Below are 22,955 nucleotides of genomic sequence, written 5' to 3' on the forward strand. Positions count from 1 at the left end.
GTTTCTGTTCTGTCAATGGGAAGCAATCGTGATTGGAAATAATAAAGCGTTTGGAAAGAGTTGAAATGCCATCGGTCATTGGGAAAACGTTAGGCTACAGTCGGTCAACGATCGGAACAATTTTAAAGAATAAAGTGAGAATAATGGAGCTAGTGAAAGGCCCTGCCCCGTTGAAAGCTATAAAGCAACACAGTGGTTTAATTATTGGAATGCATACGTTTCTTAATTGTTTTATATGCATAGAAAGGTAAAATATATACTAAGACAAACGTTTGACTGATGCTAAATAATACCGGATGTACTTGTTCCGACTTACATACAAATCCGACTTAAAGACGGACTCAGGAACCGAACTCCTACGTAACTCGGCGACTGGCTGTATTTAGCTTTGTATTAGCTCAGTAGTATTTAGTGTTATTTGGTAACTGGAAAGTCATAATATACAGTACAGTGCAAAAGTCTTGGGCATCCTAGCTGCAGTATGTATATGTGCCTTAAGACATTTGCACAGTACTTTAGTACTACAAACCTTATTTTTTAAAGCTAGCTATCTCTACCCAGATTTTTGATGAAGCACCAGTCAGTGTTGCCACTGATGTATTTCATCAAAGTATTATAATTGTATTTCAGTAATTCAGAATGATTGCTGCATATTACACATTGAGTTGTAGGTAGAGTAGATATAATATTTTACCTGAAGCAACTTGAACATCATCAAGTATGTTGATATTCATATGGGGTATTATCCTAAATGGTTAGAAACTAGAAACTGTATAGGAGAGAAATATCTAAATCATTTGTCTTTTAAGATTCTTTTTGGCTCTGAGTATTGTATTCAGTGCCCAACAGTTGCAAAATTGGAAGTGCTGTTATAATGAAAAATTCTTCTGAAATGACAAATTTCATTTTCTTCTTAGACATTTATATATACACATATACATATAAAGGAAACAATTCTAAAGGGCCCTGGCCTACATAAAATGGCGGCTTGTAAATTCCTTTGTGGCCTGCAATATTCTAGTGTGGCATGCAGAATGTTAAGTCACTGTATTTCAAGATACCAGTTTAGTTCCAGGTCTTCCGTGCATCTGACGTGGCTGTGCATTGAGCTCAGGTAAATAAGCCCATTATTGGTATTCAAGAATCAGTACAAATCTTGTCACCACTAATGTTTACATGTTTGCATGTGTGGCTCGAAAATAGTGCAAGTCACTCATGCAGAAGGCCACGTTTCAAGACAGATGAAACTGGCTTTGAGGATGATTCTGCTCAGCTTTAGAGCACAGAGACCTCTACCATCAGGTGCCTTACATTAGCACTAATTAAGCTTGCTTGGCTTGCACAGCCCTTTACAGGTTGGCTGTAGCTAATGATGAGTGAGAGAAAGGATACCTTGGAAAATTGAAGCAGGCTTCAGCTGGTTCTGCATCTCCAGGGCGGCTAGGTGTGTGCAGACAGTTTTTGGAATAAAATCCAGACCATGAAATGGATTGGAGACTTAAACTCAAGAGATTGTACAGACGCTGGAAATGCAGAATAACACATGCAGAATGCTGGAGGAACTCAGCAGATTAGAGGGCATCTATGAAGAGGAATAAAGTGTCGATGTTTCAGGCCAAGACTCTTCATCTGTCCTGAAGAAGGGTCTCAGCCTGAAATGTAAACACTTTATTCCTCTTAGTAGATGCTGTCTGACCTGCTGAGTTCCTGCAGCATTCTGCCTTATTCTGGACTGGAGACTTACTGCCTGTTGTAGCTTTTTGTATTTCGATGGGTTTAAATTCGAGCTCACGGGAAGAGGTTGCAACATCCTTGACTTGCATATGTAGCTAGAATGCAGCCACAGCTTTAGAATTAGAGGAAATTGATAATTAAAGGGGTATGTTAACAATCTAAATGTGGAAGTTGTCCTCTTAATAGCATGTGTAGAAATTTCGTGTAAGAGGCTCAGTGGAGAACAAAGTATTGTTTGTAGTGTATGGTAATTAAAGTATATTTAGGTATATAAAGTATTATTGAGAAGACAGTGTATGAACTCTTTTTCTCCCTCAGCTTGAAAGCATGCTGTGCTACAATATGCCTACCCCACAGCAAGCTGGTTCCTTCCTTAACCCCTCTCAAATCTATGGAGTACCTTGCAGACTGTAAAAGTGATAGAAAGGGTGACTCAGACGAAGCCCAATTTAAACAGCTCTTCTCCAACCAGCCACCCCTTTTGGCTGATGACACAGCCTTGAACTGGTGAAACTTGAGGGGCTGACAGTTTCAGTTGTCATTCAGTGGAAGCCCTGCAGTTGTTCTCTGAAGCAGGTATCTAGAGAGCTGAGCTGTTCCTGCTCCCCTAAGGATTTCATTTTGCGATTTCCTACTCGTTTTTCTAACTCTTAACAGCATGCCGACAAACATTTTTAGTATTAGGGCATTTTTGACAGTTGTCAGTGTTTGTGAGTCATGAACCTGAGGCATACTAGAATGAGACAAAGTTAAGTGCAAGCTTCAGCCATGCTGGTTGATCAATGAAACGTTAAGGCTCTTGAAGAGGTTGAGATGATGCTCACCGGGTTAGAGATTGCCCTGTAACTAGTTTGGGACTTTCACTCTGTGTCCGCAAAGACCCGCCTGCAGAGTGTAGATTTGCTAAACTATTCTTAGTCCTCAATCTGAACACTCAGGAGAAGCAACTTCTATATTTTTTTTTAAAAAAGCTCATCAGCTTGGTCAGCTAAAATTTGGCAAATCTTCTTTCTACCTTCAGACACTAATACTTCTGTTTTAAAAAGTCAGCCTTCTGTTGTAATGAATGCGTTCCCCAGTTGCTGCCATTGGAAGGAGGTGCAGGGGCCTTGGGTCCCACACCACCAGGATCAGGAACAGTCATCGCTCTTCAATCATCGGGCTCCTGAACCAGTGTGGATAACTTCACTCACCTCAACTCTGAATGATTCTGCAACCTAGGCTCACTTTCTTTTTTTCTTTTTCAATCTTTTTATTAAATTTCATATATAAAAAAAAACAACACAAAATAATGAATAGATTACAGATTCAATAGACTTGAGATTACATTAGTAATAGGATAATAATATCCTATTAAAACATCCATCAACAAAAGGTACATAAATCAATCAAGTCTATATAAATATATATGAAAAACAAAAATAATCGTCGAAAAAAGAAAAAAAAATTGAAATTATATATGAGAAAAAATATATAATGAAAAAAAATACTAAACTAAAACTAACATGGGCAATAATAGCACTTTATAAATATATAAAGGTGTCAAGAAAAACTCCAGAACTCCATACCTGAACAAGTATAAGTAGAGAAAAGGATCTGAAATAAGCCAAATTAATTCATATGAAAGTGTCGAATAAATGGTCCCCAGGTTTCTTCAAATTTAATTGAAGAATCAAAGATAGTGCTTCTGATTTTTTCCAAACTCAGATAAGAAATAGTTTGGGAGAACCACTGAAATGTAGTAGGAGGATTTACTTCTTTCCAGTTTTGTAATATAGACCTTCTGGCAATTAATGTTACAAAAGCAATCATTCGTCTGATTGAAGGGGAAAGCTGATTGCCATCTTCATTTGGTATACCGAAAATTGCAGTAATAAAATGGGGTTGTAAATCGATATTCCATACTGAGGAAATGACATCAAAAATGTCCTTCCAATAGTTATGTAAAGTGGGACATGTCCAAAACATGTGAGTCAATGAAGCCACTTCTAAGTGACATCTGTCACATTGAGGATTAATATGCGAATAAAATCGGGCAAGTTTATCTTTAGACATATAAGCTCTATGTACAATTTTAAATTGTATTAAAGCATGTTTAGCACAAATAGAGGAGGAATTAACCATTTGTAAAATTTTTTCCCATTTATCTGTTGATATATTACATCGAAGTTCTTTTTCCCATTCTTGTCTAATTCTATCCGATATTTCTGGCTGTATCTTCATAATCATGTTATAAATAAAAGCTACTAATCCCTTCTGACAAGGATTAAAAGTAAAAATCAAATCTGAAAAATCCGATGGAGTTGAATTAGGAAAAGATGGAAGAATTTTATGTAAGAAATTTCTAATTTGTAAGTATCTAAAAAAATTAGATTTAGGTAATTCAAATTTGTTGGATAGTTGATCAAAAGACATCAAAGTACCTTCAAAAAAAAGATCACGAAAACATTTTATACCTTTCCTTTTCCATATACTAAAAGCTTGATCTGTCAATGAAGGTTTGAAAAAAAAATTACATAAAATAGGGCTGTCCAGAGCAAAGTTTTTCAGATTAAAGAATTTGCGAAATTGAAACCAAATTCGTAGTGTATGTTTAACAACAGGGTTAGATATCTGTTTATTGAATTTGGCTAAATCAATAGGAAGAAAAGAACCAAGAACGGAAAATATAGAATATCCCTTAACCTCACTACATTCCAAATTTACCCACTGTGGGCACACAGGTGAATCCAAATCTAGTTTCCAGTACATTAGGTTACGAATATTATTCGCCCAATAATAAAATCTAAAGTTAGGTAAAGCTAGACCACCATCTTTTTTAGACTTTTGTAATTGCCTTTTGCTTAACCTAGGATTTTTATTTTGCCAAACAAATGAGGAAATCTTTGAATCAATATTATCAAAAAAAGATTTAGGAATAAAAATTGGTAAAGCTTGGAATAAATATAAAAATTTCGGTAAAATCATCATTTTAATAGCATTAATCCGACCAACTAATGATAAAAATAAGGGAGACCATCTAGTAGTAAGTTGCTGAATTTGATGAAGCATAGGTAAAAAATTTAGTCCAAATAAATCTTTATATTTCTTGGTGATTTTTATACCTAAATAGATAAAGTTATCAGTAACAACTTTAAATGGCATCCTATCACTCAATAAAGTTTGCGCGTTTAAAGGGAATAACTCACTCTTATCTAAGTTTAACTTATAACCAGAAAAACTACCAAATTGAGCCAACAAGGATAAAATAGCAGGAATAGACCTACTAGGATTAGAAATATATAACAACAAATCATCAGCATAAAGCGATAATTTGTATAACTTCTCATTACGGGTAATACCAAAAATATTAGGAGACTCACGAATAGCAATAGCTAAAGGTTCTAATGCAATATTAAATAATAAAGGACTTAAAGGACAACCTTGTCTCGTACCACGAGATAATTGAAAAAAAGAGGATCTATAATTATTTGTAAGAACAGAAGCAACAGGTTTATAATATATTAATTTAATCCATGATATAAAATTAGGACTAAAATTAAAGTTTCTCAATGCATTAAATAAATATGTCCATTCAACTCTATCAAAGGCTTTTTCAGCATCTAATGAGATAACACATTCTGGGGTTGTAGGTGATGAAGTATAAATTATGTTAATCAATTTTCTAATATTAAAAAAGGAATATCGATTCCTAATAAAACCAGTTTGATCTTCTGAAATAATCTGTGGTAATACCTTTTCTAATCTAATGGCTAAAATTTTTGTAAGAATCTTAGAGTCTACATTTAATAATGATATAGGGCGATAAGATGCACATAAGGTAGGATCTTTATCTTTTTTAAGAATTAAAGAGATAGTAGCTTCATAAAACGATTGAGGTAATCTCTTCTTAACAAACGCATCATTAAAGATTTCACATAGCCAAGGAGAAAGCAATAAAGAAAAAGTTTTAAAAAATTCTACAATAAAACCATCAGGACCAGGAGCTTTCCCTGAATTCATTGATGAGATAGCCTCTCTTATTTCATCCATAGAAATAGGAGCATCAAGCAAGCTACAATCTTCATCTATCAGTTTAGAAATATTCAAATTATTAAAAAAATTATCCATCGTAAACCGGTCACCGTCAAATTCTGATTGATATAAAGATTTATAAAAATCTTGAAAAGTGTTATTGATTTCTTTATAATCAGTAGTTAAATTACCGTCTTGTTTACGAATTTTAATAATTTGTCGCTTAGTCGAAATAGCTTTTAATTGATTAGCTAACAATTTACCAGTTCGATCACTATGAATATAAAATTGAGCCCTAGTCTTAATTAATTGATTCTCAATTGAAGAAGATAATAATAAACTATGTTCCATTTGAAGCTCAACTCTCTTCTTATAAAGTTCTTTGGTAGGAGTAACGGAATAAATCTTATCAATTTCTTTAATTTTATCCACCAATAAAGCTATATCTGAATATCTTTGTTTTCTTTTACCAGCGGAATATGAAATAATTTGTCCACGAATAAAAGCCTTGAAAGAGTCCCAAAGTATTCCTTTATCAATCTCTTCATTATAGTTTGTTGAAAAAAATAAGTCAATTTGTTGTTTTATGAAGGTAATAAATTCTGGATCTTGAAGTAAAGTAGCATTAAGTCTCCAAGATCTAGTATTGATAGAAGAATCCGAAATCTTGATAGATAACTTCAAAGGCGCATGATCCGAAATAGCAATAGAATCGTATTTACAATCAATAACATCTGTTAATAAACGATGATCAATAAGAAAGTAATCAATTCTAGAATAACTATGATATACATGTGAAAAAAATGAAAATTCTTTACCTTTAGGATTCAAAAACCGCCATATTTCAGTAATTCCAGAATCAACCATAAAAGAATTAATAAGTAAAGCTGATCTATTCGGAAGAGTTCGAATAGGTTTAGATCTATCCATCGAAGGATTCAAACAACAATTAAAGTCTCCACCCATAATCAACATATATTCATTCAAATTAGGAAGAGAAGTAAATAAACGTTTAAAAAATTCAGGACAATCAAAGTTTGGAGCATAAATATTAACTAAAACAACTTTCCGATTAAAAAGTGAACCAGTTATCAACAAAAATCTACCCTGTGGATCAGAAATAATTTCATAATGTGTAAACGAAATTGAGGCGTCTATAAAAATAGACACACCCCTAATTTTAGCGGTACAATTTGAGTGAAATTGTTGACCTTTCCAGAACCTAAAAAAACGTTGATTATCCTCCCTCCTAATGTGGGTCTCCTGTGCAAAAATAATATTAGCGTTCAATCTATGGAATACTTTAAATATTTTTTTACGTTTAATCGGATGATTTAAACCATTAGTATTCCACGAGATAAAGTTAATAGATTTATCCATCATACCAATATTAATTGTGTGTATCATAAAAGGTTAAAAAGACACATAACCCACAATTTAGGAAGAAGGAAAATTGATTCAGGAGCAACCGGAGATCCTGACACCTCAACAATATTAACAATTTAAAGTCAGCCCATAAACTAAAAGCAAAAAAATAAAAAGCAAAAGCATGAAAAAAGATCCCTCCCCCCTCCCCCCACCCTTTGAAAGAAAGCCAAGCGGCAGGCGCATAAACTAATACTAATATTACCCCCATTTCAAGATGGCAGCTCCATAAGAAAATTTTTTAAGAAAAAACTATATAACACCCCAATTAAAATATAGAGTTGCAAAAAAAAAATATATATATATATATATACCTACATATATATATATATATATATATACACATACACATACACACCCATATCAGACAAATCAAAAAAAAACTAAAATAGTAAAACCAGAAAGATCATTAATAAAAAAAAATGCACATTAAAGTTTAAAAATGTGATACACCTTTAAAAAAGAAATTCCATATTCAGATACAAAGATGACGTTTCACAAGCCAAGACTTATGGGAAGAAGAAACGACATTTTGAGAAAGCCATATTACAAAATATGAATATAAATTCAGCAATCTAATAAGAAAATATAGTAAAAAAGTTATCAAAATAGAATATTTTTATTAAAAAAAAGATTTAATAGACACTACAACATATTTAAAAAAAAAACTAAAGAAAAAGAATTCAAAACCTTTGTTCCATTTCTAAATACAGGCAAGCAAATAAACGCTTATAAAAAGTAAAGACTTATGGGAAGAAGAAACGACATTTTGAAAAAAAAAAATAATTCATTATTACAAAATACAAACGTATATAAAAAAAGGATATTATAAAAATTAAAACAGCATCTATAAGCAATAATAATAGTAGTAAAAAAAAAGACCCAGACCCATAGTTCAAAATAAGAAGTTATAACCCAACTTCCAGGGTTAAAACTTAAAATGAAATAACATCCTCTCTCCAAAAAAAAAATCTTCAATGTAACTCATAGTTCAAGTTGCACTAGAGGATCGATATTCTTCAACAAATTTCTTCGCTTCTTCAGGAGTGATAAAAAAGTGTAGACTGTTGTCGGGCAGCACCATTCTAAGTTTCGCTGGATACATTAAAGCTTGTTTAAATCCAATCGAATGAATCTCTGCCATCACTGGTTTAAAAGCGATCCTGGCTTTCATTACTTCATACGAATAGTCTTCAACTATTCGAAATGAATAATTTCTGTAGGAGATCATACCTTTTTTACGAGCTAATCGAATTAGAAGCTCTTTCTCACGAGGATAATGAAGGCGAACAATCACCGCTCGTGGTTTATCAGACACAGACGAAAGCCTCGCAACTCTATGAGCGCGGTCAATAACAGGTTCATTTTTCAAACCTTCACCACCGAAAATTTCCCACAGTAATTTAGAGAAAAATTCAGTTAAATCACCGGACTCAACTTTTTCGGGAATTCCGATGATGCGCAAATTCTGTCTGCGAGAACGATTTTCAAGATCAGTAATTTTAAACTTGTACTGATCTAAAGTTTTAGCAGTCGACTCTATCTTCTTCTCTAACACTTCAATTGTACGTGCTTTTTCACAAATTGATTGTTCAAGAGTCGTGATCTTATTTCCATGCTGTTGAACCTCTAACGCCTGCGACTGAAACTTAGTTTCAAGCGATTTAACAACTCCTTCAAGATCGGATATTTTCGAAGTAATCCTCCTTTCAAAACTTAACAGTTTACTGTCCAATTTACCTTCTAGTCTGCCTTCCAGAGCCGCAAATTTAGCATCCAGTTTATTGTCCAATTTACTTTCCATAGCCGCAAATTTAACATCCAGTTTAGTGTCCAAAAGACCAACAATTGCGTCGATGGATACAGGATCCTTAGCCGATTTCTTACTTGTAGCCATTTTAGGTTTGACAAGATTAGATCAACTATTATTTTAGGAAAAAAGGGTCAATCAAAGGTAGCAACTCATATGATTAAGTTCGAAAAGGTCTAATTAAAGGGTGATTATAGTTAAAAAAATAAAGAGCGCCTAAAAGGCAGATGCTTACGCCGCCATCTTGAAACTCCACCCCCCTAGGCTCACTTTCAAGAACTCTACAACTCACACTAGCCATCTACCATTTTTGCGCATTGGTTGTTAGTCAGTCCTTTCATAGTTCTTTATTGATTCTATTATGTTTCTTTGTTCTACTTGATTGCCTGCAAGAAAATGAATGTCAGAGTATATGTCAATGAATGTCAATGTGACATATATTTACTTAGATAATAAATCTGATTTGAACTTTAAACACACCTTCAAGATACTCAGTTTCAAATCCTGCCACAGTTCTGACCTACTCAGTAACCCAGAATCAGCCTTTACAGGTTGGATGTAGCTGATAATGATTGAGAGAAGAGCAGGCAACGTCCCTTGATTTTCGCTGTGCCTCTTGCACTGGCTTCTATCTCTCAAAATACTTTTCATCACTAGTTTTCCAAGGTCTCTTTTCATGGGATCCTGGCAGGGATGTTTCTCCCACAGTGATTTGCTCTGCAGACTGGTGTAGAGAATCAGCCTGTGAGGAATGGTTTTGGCAGCCTAGGGCAAGCGGTGTGGCTGCCCAGCTGTGGGGTGTGAAGCTTAGGGCCACGACCTAACTGATATATGGAGTGCAGGCTGTTTTTGGGGATTGACAGCACCTAGCCATCTCGTTTCCCTGAACACCATCTGCTAGATGTTATGGAAGCTGTTGTTTCAGATTTATTTATTTATCCCATGTACATTGAAATGTGTGTAATAACCATCACAGCCCAAGGACGTGCCAGGGACATCCTTCAATATTGCCACACTCCCAGGCTGTAGCACGCCCACAATATTCAGCAGACAACAGCGACGAAACAACAAAACAAAACTAGCAAAACAAGCCCCTTTCTTCCCTCCCATCCACTACTCTTCCCCCCCCCCCCCACCCCACTCACTCACACACAGTCAGATCAGATTCTCCACCAGCCTCACTGGGCTCATGAACTCATACTGGCCAGCTCTCCCAGTGACTAAGATGAAATCTCCACGCCAGGAGACAGATAGATGTCGATGTTCTGACAGCATTTGGGGTCAGTTACTGCCAGTCCCAGTGGTAACCATACTCACCTGATCAAACCCACGTCTCAGAACTGGGCAGCCTCACCAGTTCTTCCTCCACCCCCCACCTCTACCTCTCCACAACAAGCCTTGGGTGATTTGTTGCTGGGTCTGTGTTGGGTTCCTGGCACCCAGTGTACCCAGCACTGCTGAGAGCAATACTGGCACAACGGCGCCATCTCTAACACACCGTTCTGTACAAGATGCCAGTAAAGTCAGTTTTAATGTTAATTGTATTAATGCTCTGGTTTTTGGCAACACACGCTGAGTACTGTATACGTGTAGACAAATTTCTAGCTAGCATTCCCTCAACATTTCCATTTGTAGGCCCACAGAATAAATTATAGTGAAGTTTAGGACAGATTAAGGAACTGTACATAGATTTCTGGTACGATGGCGGAGTGCTTGGTTGCAGCAGCCTCCCTGCCTCCAATAAATCATCCAAGTGTGTGTCTTAATCATTTTTCTTGTGATCGCAAGACTCTGTTGGGCCTTGGTTGGCATCCATCTCTCTCAAAGGACAACGGATGATGATGATCATCATCAGAAGCCTGGGTGGAAGGTATGCAGATCCTGAGATGCCCAGTCATCAAGATCCTCCTCTCGGCCTCAGCAATGTAGTCCAAAAGAAAGCTTATGAAGCAATACGTTTGGCACCAGCTTGGCTGCAGGGGCTGCTGGAAGGATGTTTAATGATGTCCAGCTGCCTTAAGGGCTTCACTCTGGATTTTCTGTCTTTGTTTACTTCTGTAGCTTTTGTCTCTCTGGAGGGGCCCACAGGGCAGTGGGGCTATTTACCCATAGCTGGGGATCTGGTTCATGAGCACCAGGGCGTGTCCACACACCGGTGGGCCTGCTTGCTATGTGTGGAGGGGCCAGACCTCCTCCCCATCCTCTGTAGTTCAGCCTGAGTCCGAAAGGAGTTCAGTTTCCATGTGTCACCAGCGAGGAGACACTACACGAGGCTTGCTTTTGGAGAGGCTGTGTTCTGGCAGGGAGAGACTTGCTCATTCAGCTCTCCTTTTCGTAAGATTGCTAATCAGCAGTGGAAGCTGAGAGTGAGAGTGACAGAACTACCCACTACACTACCACACTAGACACGTCACAACAACCATTTTGACACTGATGGACATTGGTAATATATAAAGTACTACGAGACCGATGGTGGGAGAGCAGTGTGGCCTCATTGTAGTGCAGACCAGTCGTAGTCACCCAGGGGAGGAAGTGCTGGTGGCGGTGTGGGAGAAAACACAGGCATGGCAGGCACACTGGAAATATCATGCATGCTGGGTTGGAGACTGCTCCCTTCTGTCAGTGCGGTTCCCCAGCATTGGCTTCTAGGAAAACAAGCTGATATGCCTTCGTGTGCTTACCCAGCGCCGCCTGATGTGGAACGGCTGAATGCTTGTTCTCGCTGAATCATGGCTGCAGGACAACATCATTTGCACCATCAATCTTCAGGCCATGTCACTCAAGGACGTGCCAATTTTATTTTTATGACTATATGTGCTGTGTATAACTATATGTGCTGGGTTTTGAGTGTTTTGATGTACTGAGTATATGTATTCAGACAGCCCAGCATATCTGTGGATGTGAGCTTCCCACTATTCAGAACATTTACAGCAACAGGTACGTAAAAAGAGCCCAAAGGATCATTGGGGACCTGAGTCACCCCAGCCACAAACTGCTCCAGGACAACATCTTCCACCAGGCCATCAGACTGATTAATTCACACTGACACAATTTTATTTCTAAGCTATATTGACAGATCAGTTGTATACCTCACTGTACATACTATTTATTACAAACTACTGTAATTTGCACATTCAGACAGAGACATAACGTAAAGATTTTTACTCCTCGTGTAAGTGAAGGATGTAAGAAATGAAGTCAATTCAATTCAGTTTTGCACCTTAGCCCCAGAGGAACACTGTTTCATTTGGCTGTATAAATGTGTATGATTGAATGACGGTTAAACTTGAACTTGAACTGTTACAAAACTATTAGAACAATTACTATCCAATGGTGCACCATGATTAACTATTCCCTTGCATATCTTGAAGTCTTGGTTTTGAGCTGCCTCTGGAGAGCTGGATAAAGATGGAAGAAAACGCTGAGGCAATATGTTGCATTCACCTTCAGGAAGTGGGAATGACTAGCCAAAGAAATGATTCACATAGGCAACCTGCAGCGTTTCCTTCTCCCCCCTGTAGCTGTAAATTGACCTGCATAGTAATTACTGAAGGTATTAAATGAATTCATTCATGCTATTGATGTTACCCGTTGTCACACCATGTCCAATCTAATTACCAAGTGGTTGTTAGGATCATGTCTGACAGTGGGGACTGAAGTTAATGCCATGGAGGTAGGCACAGGCATTAAAATGAGGGATTTAAAGTGTCATTTTCTGAGAAGCAGGCAGAATGCCAGCATGGCAAGGGCTTCTAATGGACATAACTGCCACGTACTGTTAATTCTAAGCTTGTTATTGAATAGCCACACACCCAAACAGGGGCCCAAAATTGTGAAGGTCTAACTGCACTTAATGTCAGTCTGCACCTCTTAACAAAAGTGGGGAGGAGGGACCATTGCAAGTAACATGTACTTAAATCATTGGAGCAGCTAGGTTGTGGGACTAAGTCTTTCTCAACTGAAACATTTTTAAATTGGTTCTTCAAAAGCCTCCCCACTCTCTTGGCTTTCTTTCTACCTCACCCCATCCCAGAGAACTTGTACTAACAGTGCATAAGGTTTACTAGTAAAGAGAGGCCAAGAGGAATTGGGAAACTACATTGCTCTCCTTATCTTTGGAAACTCAATAAAAACAATTTTCAAAACTTTGACGCCATGAAAACCACTGTTTGTGCCACTTGTCACTTTGACTGGTTTTTCCTTGTTATTTCTTCCCTTAACAGCTTTAGTCATAGTTTGTTTCTCCTAAGAACAAGGGGAAAATATCTTGAACATCCTTTTTTAAGCTTGTGGACTTGACTTTCTGTTAAGGTTAGTATAAATTGTAAATCAGTTGAAATATTTCTGTAAAAATTCTGATTTATGTCTGACTTCTGCTTCTAAACCCTTTGTCAGATGTTTGCAAAGCTGTAATAATTGGCCCTGTCTAAATTATGGCAATGTTTTCCTAAGAGATGAGAGAGAGGAAAAAACAAACTCCTTCAGCCTGAAGGACTCTCTGGGTCTCTGCCACTGCAAATCTAAAAGGCTTGCTCCAAAGCACACTTAAAACAAAGCCACGTTCTTTTGTTCTTTATTTAAAACCTATTTACTTATTGAGCTTCTTGTCTCCCATTTTACACCACCCCTGCCTCCCCCCATTACTTAAAGGTATTGATTTTTTGCTGAATTTGGTTCTGTGCCATCTCATTCCCATGGCCATCCTTGGGGAGCTTTTGTGCTGGTACCACAGGAAAATAATTGTTTATGCAACTACCTTCAACAGAACTCGAATCTGTTCTGTTTCCAGTTTCAACTCAGCATGTCATTCTCTTACATAAGCCTCCTGAAAACTGTTTGCAATGCCATTGTGTGATTTTAAGCAATATATATGCTAATTTAATTTTAATGGTATGGAGTTTGCCTGTTTGATTTTTATTCAGGTTGGCAGTTTAGAAAGGTTTCTTAGTGTTCTTGCTACTCTGTGGTTATATCCCAAATTCAAAGATTTATTTTAAAAAAGTAGAAATGCTGTTTACAAAATATTGCAGCAAATATTCTGAATAAACTTAAGGCTAATATTCTGAAATACTTGCAGTTTCATATATCATGTTCATGCACAGATCAGTGAAGTACAGGCCCCTCGGCCCACAATGTTGTGCCAACCTTTAACCTAATAAGATCAATCAAACCCTCCCCTTCCACAGACCTTTCCATTTTCTTTTTGTCCATGTGCCTATCTACGAGTCTCTTAAATGCCCCTTGTGTATCTGCCTCTACCACCAGCTCTGTTTCTGATCTTTCTGATGGGTTTTATGCATTGTTTGGATATTTTGTATTTGAATTATTTCCAAGGGAAGTATTCATTTGCTAGGATTGTCATCATTATTGAAAACAAAATACATTGATTATATGGTTGCTGATATTTGTTTCCAAGATGAACTACATGAACAATTAAAAGATCATGCAAAGGTTTGTTATTTTGAGTTAATCTTCAGCTCTTTTGCTTACTTTTTCTTGCTGAACTCACAGTTTTAACAGGCAGAAATAAATGTTTTTCCTCTTGTGACTAATTAATTTTATATTTTTTTTGCAGACCTGTGATTAGCTTGGATGTTACATCTGAAGTGTATTTTGTTATAATAACCTCTGCTTACGTCCACCTTAATGATTGTTTGCCTTGTCATTAAAAAAGAAATACAATCCAATTTTACATACCAATATGCAAAACACACTTATGCACGATAATAAAAGCAGTTAGGATTGAAAATTAAACAAGATGTAATAATGGAACTTTCCAGACCAGGCAAGCTAAATCTTTTTATCACGTCAGATCAATTTTAACATTTGACCTGTCATTTGTTTGAATGATTGGTAATTTAAAGCTATATTTGTTATATTAGATTACTTGGCTCCATGGTAAAACAGATGTGACCTGTTTAAAACCTGAATACGTATGCCAATCAAAAAGCTATTACTTAAAGCAGTTTTGAAAAATGCTTTGCTTTTTATAGCCTTCACATTAATATTAGTCTCCTATTATACTTAAGTTCTGCTCAAGTGTTAATTCCCTTTTAAGAATGTATTTTCTCTGGGTGCTTCATTTTCTTCCAAAGACATACCGGTTGGTAGGTTAATCAGTCATTGTAATTTGTTCTGTGGTTAGGCTAGGGTTAAATCGGGATGGGAGTGGGGAATAGCTGGGCAGTGAGGCTCGAAGGACCTATCCCTCAGTATAAAATACTTTGCAAATTTCTTAGGCATACATATAGATAGCTAGGGTGACCAAGACCTTTGTCAACGTGGTGTGGAGAGTGAGTTTGTAAATCTGATGGGTGCAAAGGATGTTGGGAATGAGGAGGGTGGAGCACTGAGTGAGGGTTGTGGGACAATTGGCAGAGGAGTGCCGGGATGGGTGCAAACACACCTAGCCCTGAGACACGAGGCAAAATCATTTGATTCCTAACAATTGGTTTTTGTCTCTCTGGTGTTTCTCATTCCCTTTCCTCTCCCTTCCCTTTTTCCCCGACCATGATTCCCCTCTCCCTGCCTCCTTCCCACTCGCAGTCCACAATAGAGACCCATATCAGAATCAGGTTTATCATCACTCATATGTCATAAAATTGTGTTTTTTTTTTGCCGCAGCAGTACAGTGCAATACTACAGTTCTGAGCAAAAGCCTTAGATATATATACTTAAGACTTCTGCACAGTGCTGTATCTCTAAATAAAAGTCCATGATTTGAACGTGTATCATGTGGCTCAAATTAATATGAGGAGTTAACTCCTCGCCATATATGTGAATCAGTTCATATCTTAAATCTGTACATCACCATGATTAGTCTTTGCTGAGTGACTTTCATTAGCTCTCAGCTGATGACTTCAGTGGCTGAAATTAAAAACCAGGCATCTGTCTTGGGCAGGGAAGAAAAAACTTATAAACCATTTTAATTATCTTGGATATTGCCTACTGATACCTAATTGTGCAAATGTATTGAATGCCCTAACCACCTCTTTCCTGCCAGAATCAGCTGAATGATGATGAACTGCACCATTACTGAAATAAATGGGGGAGCTTGCTGGCAGTCAATTCTACTCTTCTCATCCTATCGTCTGTGAACCCAAAGGCTTAACATTTGCAGCTGATGTTCTATATGTTCAGTACACATTCCCACATTTTACGGTTATATTCCAATAGTTTGAATTCATGGAAACTTAATTCAATTAATGATATTTCCAAAATAATCTCCACGTTGTATGGAAAGCTTGCAAATGTCAATGTTTGTAGTGGGTTTCTCATCCGCTAAAGATCAGACACGTTTTTGTCAGTTTTGTGCACTGCTGGGTTAAGAAATATGATAAGGTATTATTTTCTTCTGCTGTATTACAAATTCATGATCCACAAAAGTGCAAAACATTGATTCAGGAGCACCTGCCTGCAGTCTTCAATCTTGCTGGCTAGTAGAATTCTACTGCTAGCCTGCCACTCAAATTCTTAAAATATTATTCTGTGTATTAAGTTGTCAAAAATTGCAGTGGGAAATCTGTGATGGTTGTATGTATGTGTGTGTGTGTGTATATATATATATGTGTGTGTGTGTGTATCCCTCTCCCCTCCCACTCCCCCCTCTCTCCTCCCTCTTTCGAAATGAATGAACAGTTCCTAGGATTGGAAAAGAAGGGGGAAGAAGCCAGCTCCAAGTATAGTTATTGGAGGGGGAGGATTACAAGCTAGAAGGTGATAGGTGAAGCCAGGTCAGTGGAGAGGGGTGGTGGGGGGGAATTGAAGTAAGAAGCTGGAAGATAGGTGGAGAAGAAATAATCTGATAGGAGAGGAGAGTGGACCATGCGAGAAAGGGAAGGAGGAGCACCGGGGGAGATGATAGGCAGGTGAGGATAAGAGGTAAGAGGAGAGACAGAATGGGAATTGAAGGAGGAAGAGGGAAAATTACTGTAAACTAGAGAAATCGATGCATGTGCCATCAAATTAGAGTCTACCCGGATGAATTATGAGTTGATGCTCCTGCAACCTGAGAGTGGCCTCATCATGGCAGAAGAGAAGGCCTTAGACTGCTGTGTCATAATGGAAATGGGGATTGGGATTGAAATGCTTGGCCACTGGGAAATCCTGCTTTTTGCAGATTGGGTAAAGGTGCTCAGCAAAGTGGTTTCTTAATTTAGTTGAGTCTCACCTACACAGAGGAGACTGCATCAGGAGCACAGGACACAGTAGACAACACCAACAGATCAACAGGTGAACCAGTCCACTGATGATGCCTTAGCCTCGGCCCTCCACTTCGTCCAGTCCCACTTAGGAAATGATGCGACATGTGCCAGGATGTTGTTTGTTGACTTCAACTTGGCATTTAACACAATCATCCCTCAGAGGTAGTGAGTAAACTCTCCTCGTTTAGACTCAATACTGCTCGCTATAACTGGATCTTGGATTTCTTGATGGAAAGACCCCTGTCAATCTGAATTGGCAGCAATATCGCAAGCTCTATCATGCTGAGCAGTGGTGCCCCACCCCAGGGCTATGTACTCAGCCCACTGCAGTTCACGCTGCTGACTCACGACTGCACTGCAGATCCAGCGCAAACTGCATCATCAAGTTCACCGATGATATTGCAGTGGTTGGCTTCACCATCAACAATAATGAGTTGGCATACAGAGACGAGGCAAAGAGGCTTGTCAAATGGTGTGAGAACAATAACCTGAGTCTCAATGTGAATGAAACAAAGAAGACAATTGTGGACTTCAGGAAAGCACTGGTCAACCACTCTCCGTTGCAGATTAATGGTTCTGCCATGCAGAGAGTGAAAAGCAAAGTTCCTTCTTATGCACTTAACAGACATTCTTAGCTGGACTAATGCCTCCTCATAAGTTATGAAGGCAGCATCTCCACTCTTTGAGAAAGAGATTGGGGCATACAAGGACCCCCACCCCCATTCTAACAACTTTCTACAGCAGCAGCATCGAGAGTATCCTGACTGCCCCTATCATTGTGTAGTATGGAAGCTGCAAGGCATTAGACCACAAGAACTTACGGAGGATAATGAAAACTGCTGAGAGGGTCACCCGGGACTCTCTCTCCTCTATTTGTGATTTTTACTGGGAGTGTTGTAGATGAACGGTCTGAAGCAGTGTTGAGGATCCCTACCACCCATCCCACAATCTCTTTAACATTCTACCATAAGGAGCACCAGGACTAGGGCTGCCAGACTAGGTGACGGCTTCTTTCCCAAGGCTGTGAGACTAATGAATACCCTGCTACCACCGAGGTCTCATCGCTAGGACAGTGAGCTGTTTACTATTTACCTGTGCTGCAGTCTTCACACGAGTTTTGAATCATATTTTATTGACTATCTTACACACACCTGCACGCACCTACCTACACACTGAAGTTTTCATGTTTTATTGTTTTACAACATTGAATCGTAGTGGATTTAATTTGGCTTTTTTGACACTGATCAACAGAAAAAGACTTCTATGTCAATGTGAAAACAGATCTCTACAAAGTGATCTAAATTAATTACAAATATTAAATACACAAAATAATTGATTACATAAGTATTCACCCCCTTCAAGTCAGTATATAGTAGATGCACCTTTGGTAACAATTACAGCCTTGAGTCGGTGTGAATAGGTCTCTAAACATCTGAACACTGCAATATTTTCCCATTCTTCTTTGCAAAACTGCTCAAGCTGTCAGATTGCATGGGGATTGTGAGTGAACAACCCTTTTCATGTTCAGCCACAAATTCTCAAATGGATTGAGGTCTGGACTCTGACTTGGCCACTCCAGGACATTAACTATGTTGTTTTAAAGCCATTCCTTTGTAGCTTTGGCTTTACGGTTGAAGTCATTGTCTTATGGGAAAACAGATCTCCCGAGTCTCAGTTCTCTTGCAGACTGGATCAGGTTTTCCTGCAGGGTTTCCCTGTATTTTGCTGCATTCATTTTACCCTCTATCTTCACAAGCCTTCCAGGACTTGCTGCAGTAGAGCATCTCCACAGCAAGATGCAGCCACCACTATGCTTCACGGTAGGGATGGTGTGCTTTTGGTGATATGCAAAGTTTGGCTTATATCAAACAAAGTGTTTAGTCTGATGGCTAAAAAGCTCAATTTTGGTTTCATCAGACCATAGAACCTTCTTCGAGCTGACTTCACAGTCTCCCACATGCCTTCTGGCAAACTCTAGCTGAGATTACATGTGAGGTTTTTTTTTCGACAGTGACTTTCTCTTTGCCACTCTCCCATAAAGCTGTGATTGGTGAAGCATCCAGGCAACAGTTGTTGAATGCAGTCTCTCCCATCTCAGCCACTGAAGCTTGTAACTCCTCCAGAGTTGTCACTGGTCTCTTGGTGGCCTCTCTCACTAGTCCCCTTCTAGCACGATCATTCAGTTTTTGAGGACAGCCTGCTCTAGGCAGATTTACAGCTGTGCCATATTCTTGGCATTTCTTGATGATTGACTTAACTGTATTCCAACGGATATTCAGTGACTTGGAAATTTTCTTGTATCCATCTGCTTTTCAATAGCCTTTTAACAGAGTTGCTTGGAGTGTTCTTTTGTCTTCGTGGTGTCGTTTTTGCCAGGATATTGACTCACCAGAAGTTGGTCCTTCCAGATACACCAGATTGAAACACTGTGACTGCACACAGGTGATCTCCATTTAAGTAATTATGTGACTTCTGAAACCAGTTGGCTGCACCAGTGATGATTTGGTGTGTCCTATTAAGGGGGTGAATACTCATGCATTCAATTATTTTGTGTTTTATATTTGTAATTAATTAAGATCACTTTGTAGAGATCTGTATACAATCCGACACGAGTCTTTTTCTGTTGAACAATGTCAAAAAAAAAAGCAAAATTAAATCCACTATGGTTCAATGTTTGAAAACAATAAAACATGAAAACTTTTGGGGGTGGGGGTGTGAATACTTTTTTAGCCACTGTGTATCTATAGTCAGATGACTATAAACCTGAACTTTGTGTTACCTCCTTCTGAAGGATGGTTTGGAGACTTCAGTGGAGGTGAGGGAGGAAGTGAATGGGCTTTTTTCAGACACCATTTTTACAAGGGATGTGTGTTAATTTAATCAATACGAAAATCTCATCAATACGTGTTAATTTAGACAACATGAAAATGTAGTCAATATGTATTAATTTTTTAATATAAAAATTAAACAAAAGAAAATACATGATGAGAGCCAGAATGAACTGTTAAATTTCCATTGGAGGGATAATATCCAAGAGTCTCTACCATTGGGGATGTATTCAAGAAATCTAAACCATTCATGGAATTTAGCAACACATCATTTGGGATGGTCAGGATTCTTAATTCAGTGAATTAGAGCTAACCCCAATCCATTATGGGTAAAGACCCTCCCCACCATTGAGCACACCTACGCTGTGCAAGAAAGCAACCTCCATCATCAAGGACTCCCACCGTCCACTCCATGCTGTCTTCTCACGGCTGCCATCAGGAAGAAGGTGCAGGAGCCTCAGGACCCATATCACCAAGTTCAGGAACAGTTATTACCCCTCAACCATCCGGCTCTTCACTCACCCCATCATTGAACTGTTCCCATGGCCTATAGATTCACTTTCAAGGACTCTTCGTGTGTCCTTGATATTTATTTATGATTATTTCCTTTTTTAATTTTGTATTTGCACATTTGTAGTCTTTTACACATTTGGTTGTTTGTCCGTCCCGTTGGGTGTTGCCTTTCATTGACTCTATTGTGTTTCTTCGATTTACTGTGAATGTCCTCAAGCAAGTGAATCTCAGGGTTGTATATGGTAACATATGTTTACTTTGATACGTTACGAACCCCGTAACTGGGTCACTTACCAGCAAAGATAGAGGGGTCCGTTGAAGTCTGATGATACTATTTTTAACAGTATTTATTAGTAAAAATACACAAAAATAATATCAATGCAAACATACAGATAATATGCATTGTCAATACTAAATCTAAAAGTGCGGGTATAATAATAATCAACAAGAAATAAGTTCTATCATTGTCTAGAGGATAATGTATTGTCCGATGGAAATAAAAAGTTCACTCAGTTCATGCAGGATGCAGCCTTTGGGGACCGCTATGTTGCAATGGTTGGAGAGAGAGAGAGAAATTTGGAGAAAAACTTGCCGGCTTTCCTTTTATGATTTCGATCCGTCGGAGTCTCGTTGGTGTGGCCGTTCACTTGTGGCCTCTCCTTTAGCCAAACCATTCTTCTGTGATGAGCCCGCCAACCCAGGCAAGGGAGGACGTACCCAAGCCCTCACTGGCATTCGCTATAAAACGCTGTCACTGGATTTTCAGCGTTTCTCCTGGTGCGTCTAAAGGGGTTGTTCCCCAGACCCTCTTTTATCCTTACTCACGGGGTCTCAGATGTCAATCAGGTTGGGATGATGCAATCCTTCAACCAGTTCACTCTGGTCGTCCCCTGAGGGACTTCAATGAATAGTACAGTACTCAATACACAATTCCGTCTCCAAGAGGCAATAGCCATTATCAATGGTTCCGTTTTTGCTGAGGCCAGGACACATTCCAAACCTTGTGGATTCTGCGTGTGTCCCAGACCCGAATTAATAGCGATCTTGCGATTCTCAAAAAGGAGGGGGCAACTTGGTACCCTTCAGCCCCTCAGAGTTGTGGCACATTCATAACAGACAATAAACTTACTTTGAAGAATGATGGGCAACATACATATGGGTAAAGATGAGAGGCTGCCCTTAATTGACATTGCCTCTTACCTAGCCAACACAACTCAAAAAGTGATGTAGAATGTGTGCTTGTTCACTAAAAATCATATATCTCAGGAAGTTTGCCTTGCTCACAAAAGAAAATTGTAAGCTATGGTACTGATCATTTATTAAACAAAAATTATTTCCTTTCTGAACCTTTTTTTGTTTACAACTGCAGTTACTTCTCCAATTTGTTATTTTTTCAGTCACTTAATCATCGGGAGATATGCTCAAAATGGTACAGCACCATAACAGATTCATACTTGTTACTGAAGCAGTTATCGAAAATATTTTAATAACCTTTGCATGAATAGTCTCATAAGATTCAAAACACAGTTTAAGTCTCAAGTGTTTTTCAGTGTTTTCTTAAGTAAATATCATTGTAAAGTTTAGAATGAATTTAATTAATGTTTAGCAATTAATAGTTTAATTAGCTCAGCTTTACAATTCTCTTTTGCAGGACTTCTTGACAGATTTAATGATGTCAGAAGTTGATCGCTGTGGGGACAACGAGCATCTAATTTTTCGGGAGAACACCTTGGCAACCAAAGCAATAGAAGAGTATCTGAAGTTGGTTGGGCAGAAGTATCTCCAGGATGCACTTGGTACATCAAATTGGGAAGGGGGATTGCAAATAGAGTTTGCTTCGCTCTCGTTCTCAAAAGGAAATGCTGAATAGTCAGGCAAATGCTAACACTTGAAAAATGTTACACTGTAACTTTGGAAGTGTCAAATACTAGTTGTGAATAATCTCTAGTTGTAATCTGTCAGGCCATAAGACACAAAAGCAGAATTAGGCCATTCAGTCTATCCAGTATGCTCTGCTATTCTATTATGGCTGATTTATTAACCCTCTCAGCCCCATTCTCTTGCCTTCTCCCCATTATCTTTGACACCCTCACTAATCAAGAACTTATCAACCTCTGCTTTAAATATACCCAGTGATTTGACCTCCACAGCTGTCTGTGGCAGTGAATTCCACAGATTCACTACCTTCTGGCTACAGAAATTCCTCCTCATCTCCATTCTAAAGGGACATCCTTGTATAATGAGATTGTGACCCTGGACTCCCCCACTGTAGGAAATAGGGTGTCAAGAATAAACTGTAGATAGATATTTAATGGTCAATATGGACTGGTTGGTTAAAGTGATTTAGTGGTGCATTACTCAATGATTCTAGGGCAATGTATTTTCATATCTATAACATCACACATATTTACTCTAGCCTTAACTGTT

The 22,955-nt window shown here is 38.3% G+C and overlaps 1 protein-coding gene across 7 annotated transcripts in view; it reads left to right on the forward strand.

The window, feature by feature from the left end:
• Positions 1-22,955, forward strand: part of LOC132407402 (disabled homolog 2-interacting protein-like) — a 605,300-nt gene that overhangs the window by 521,641 nt on the left and 60,704 nt on the right. For all 7 annotated transcript variants that reach the window (XM_059993828.1, XM_059993832.1, XM_059993831.1 and 4 more), the window contains one exon: positions 22,180-22,324. In XM_059993828.1, coding sequence (XP_059849811.1) covers positions 22,180-22,324 — 145 coding nt within the window. The remainder of the gene's footprint in view (positions 1-22,179; positions 22,325-22,955) is intronic.

The sequence above is a fragment of the Hypanus sabinus genome, chromosome 18 (genome assembly GCF_030144855.1).
Source record: "Hypanus sabinus isolate sHypSab1 chromosome 18, sHypSab1.hap1, whole genome shotgun sequence".
NCBI lineage: Eukaryota > Metazoa > Chordata > Chondrichthyes > Myliobatiformes > Dasyatidae > Hypanus > Hypanus sabinus.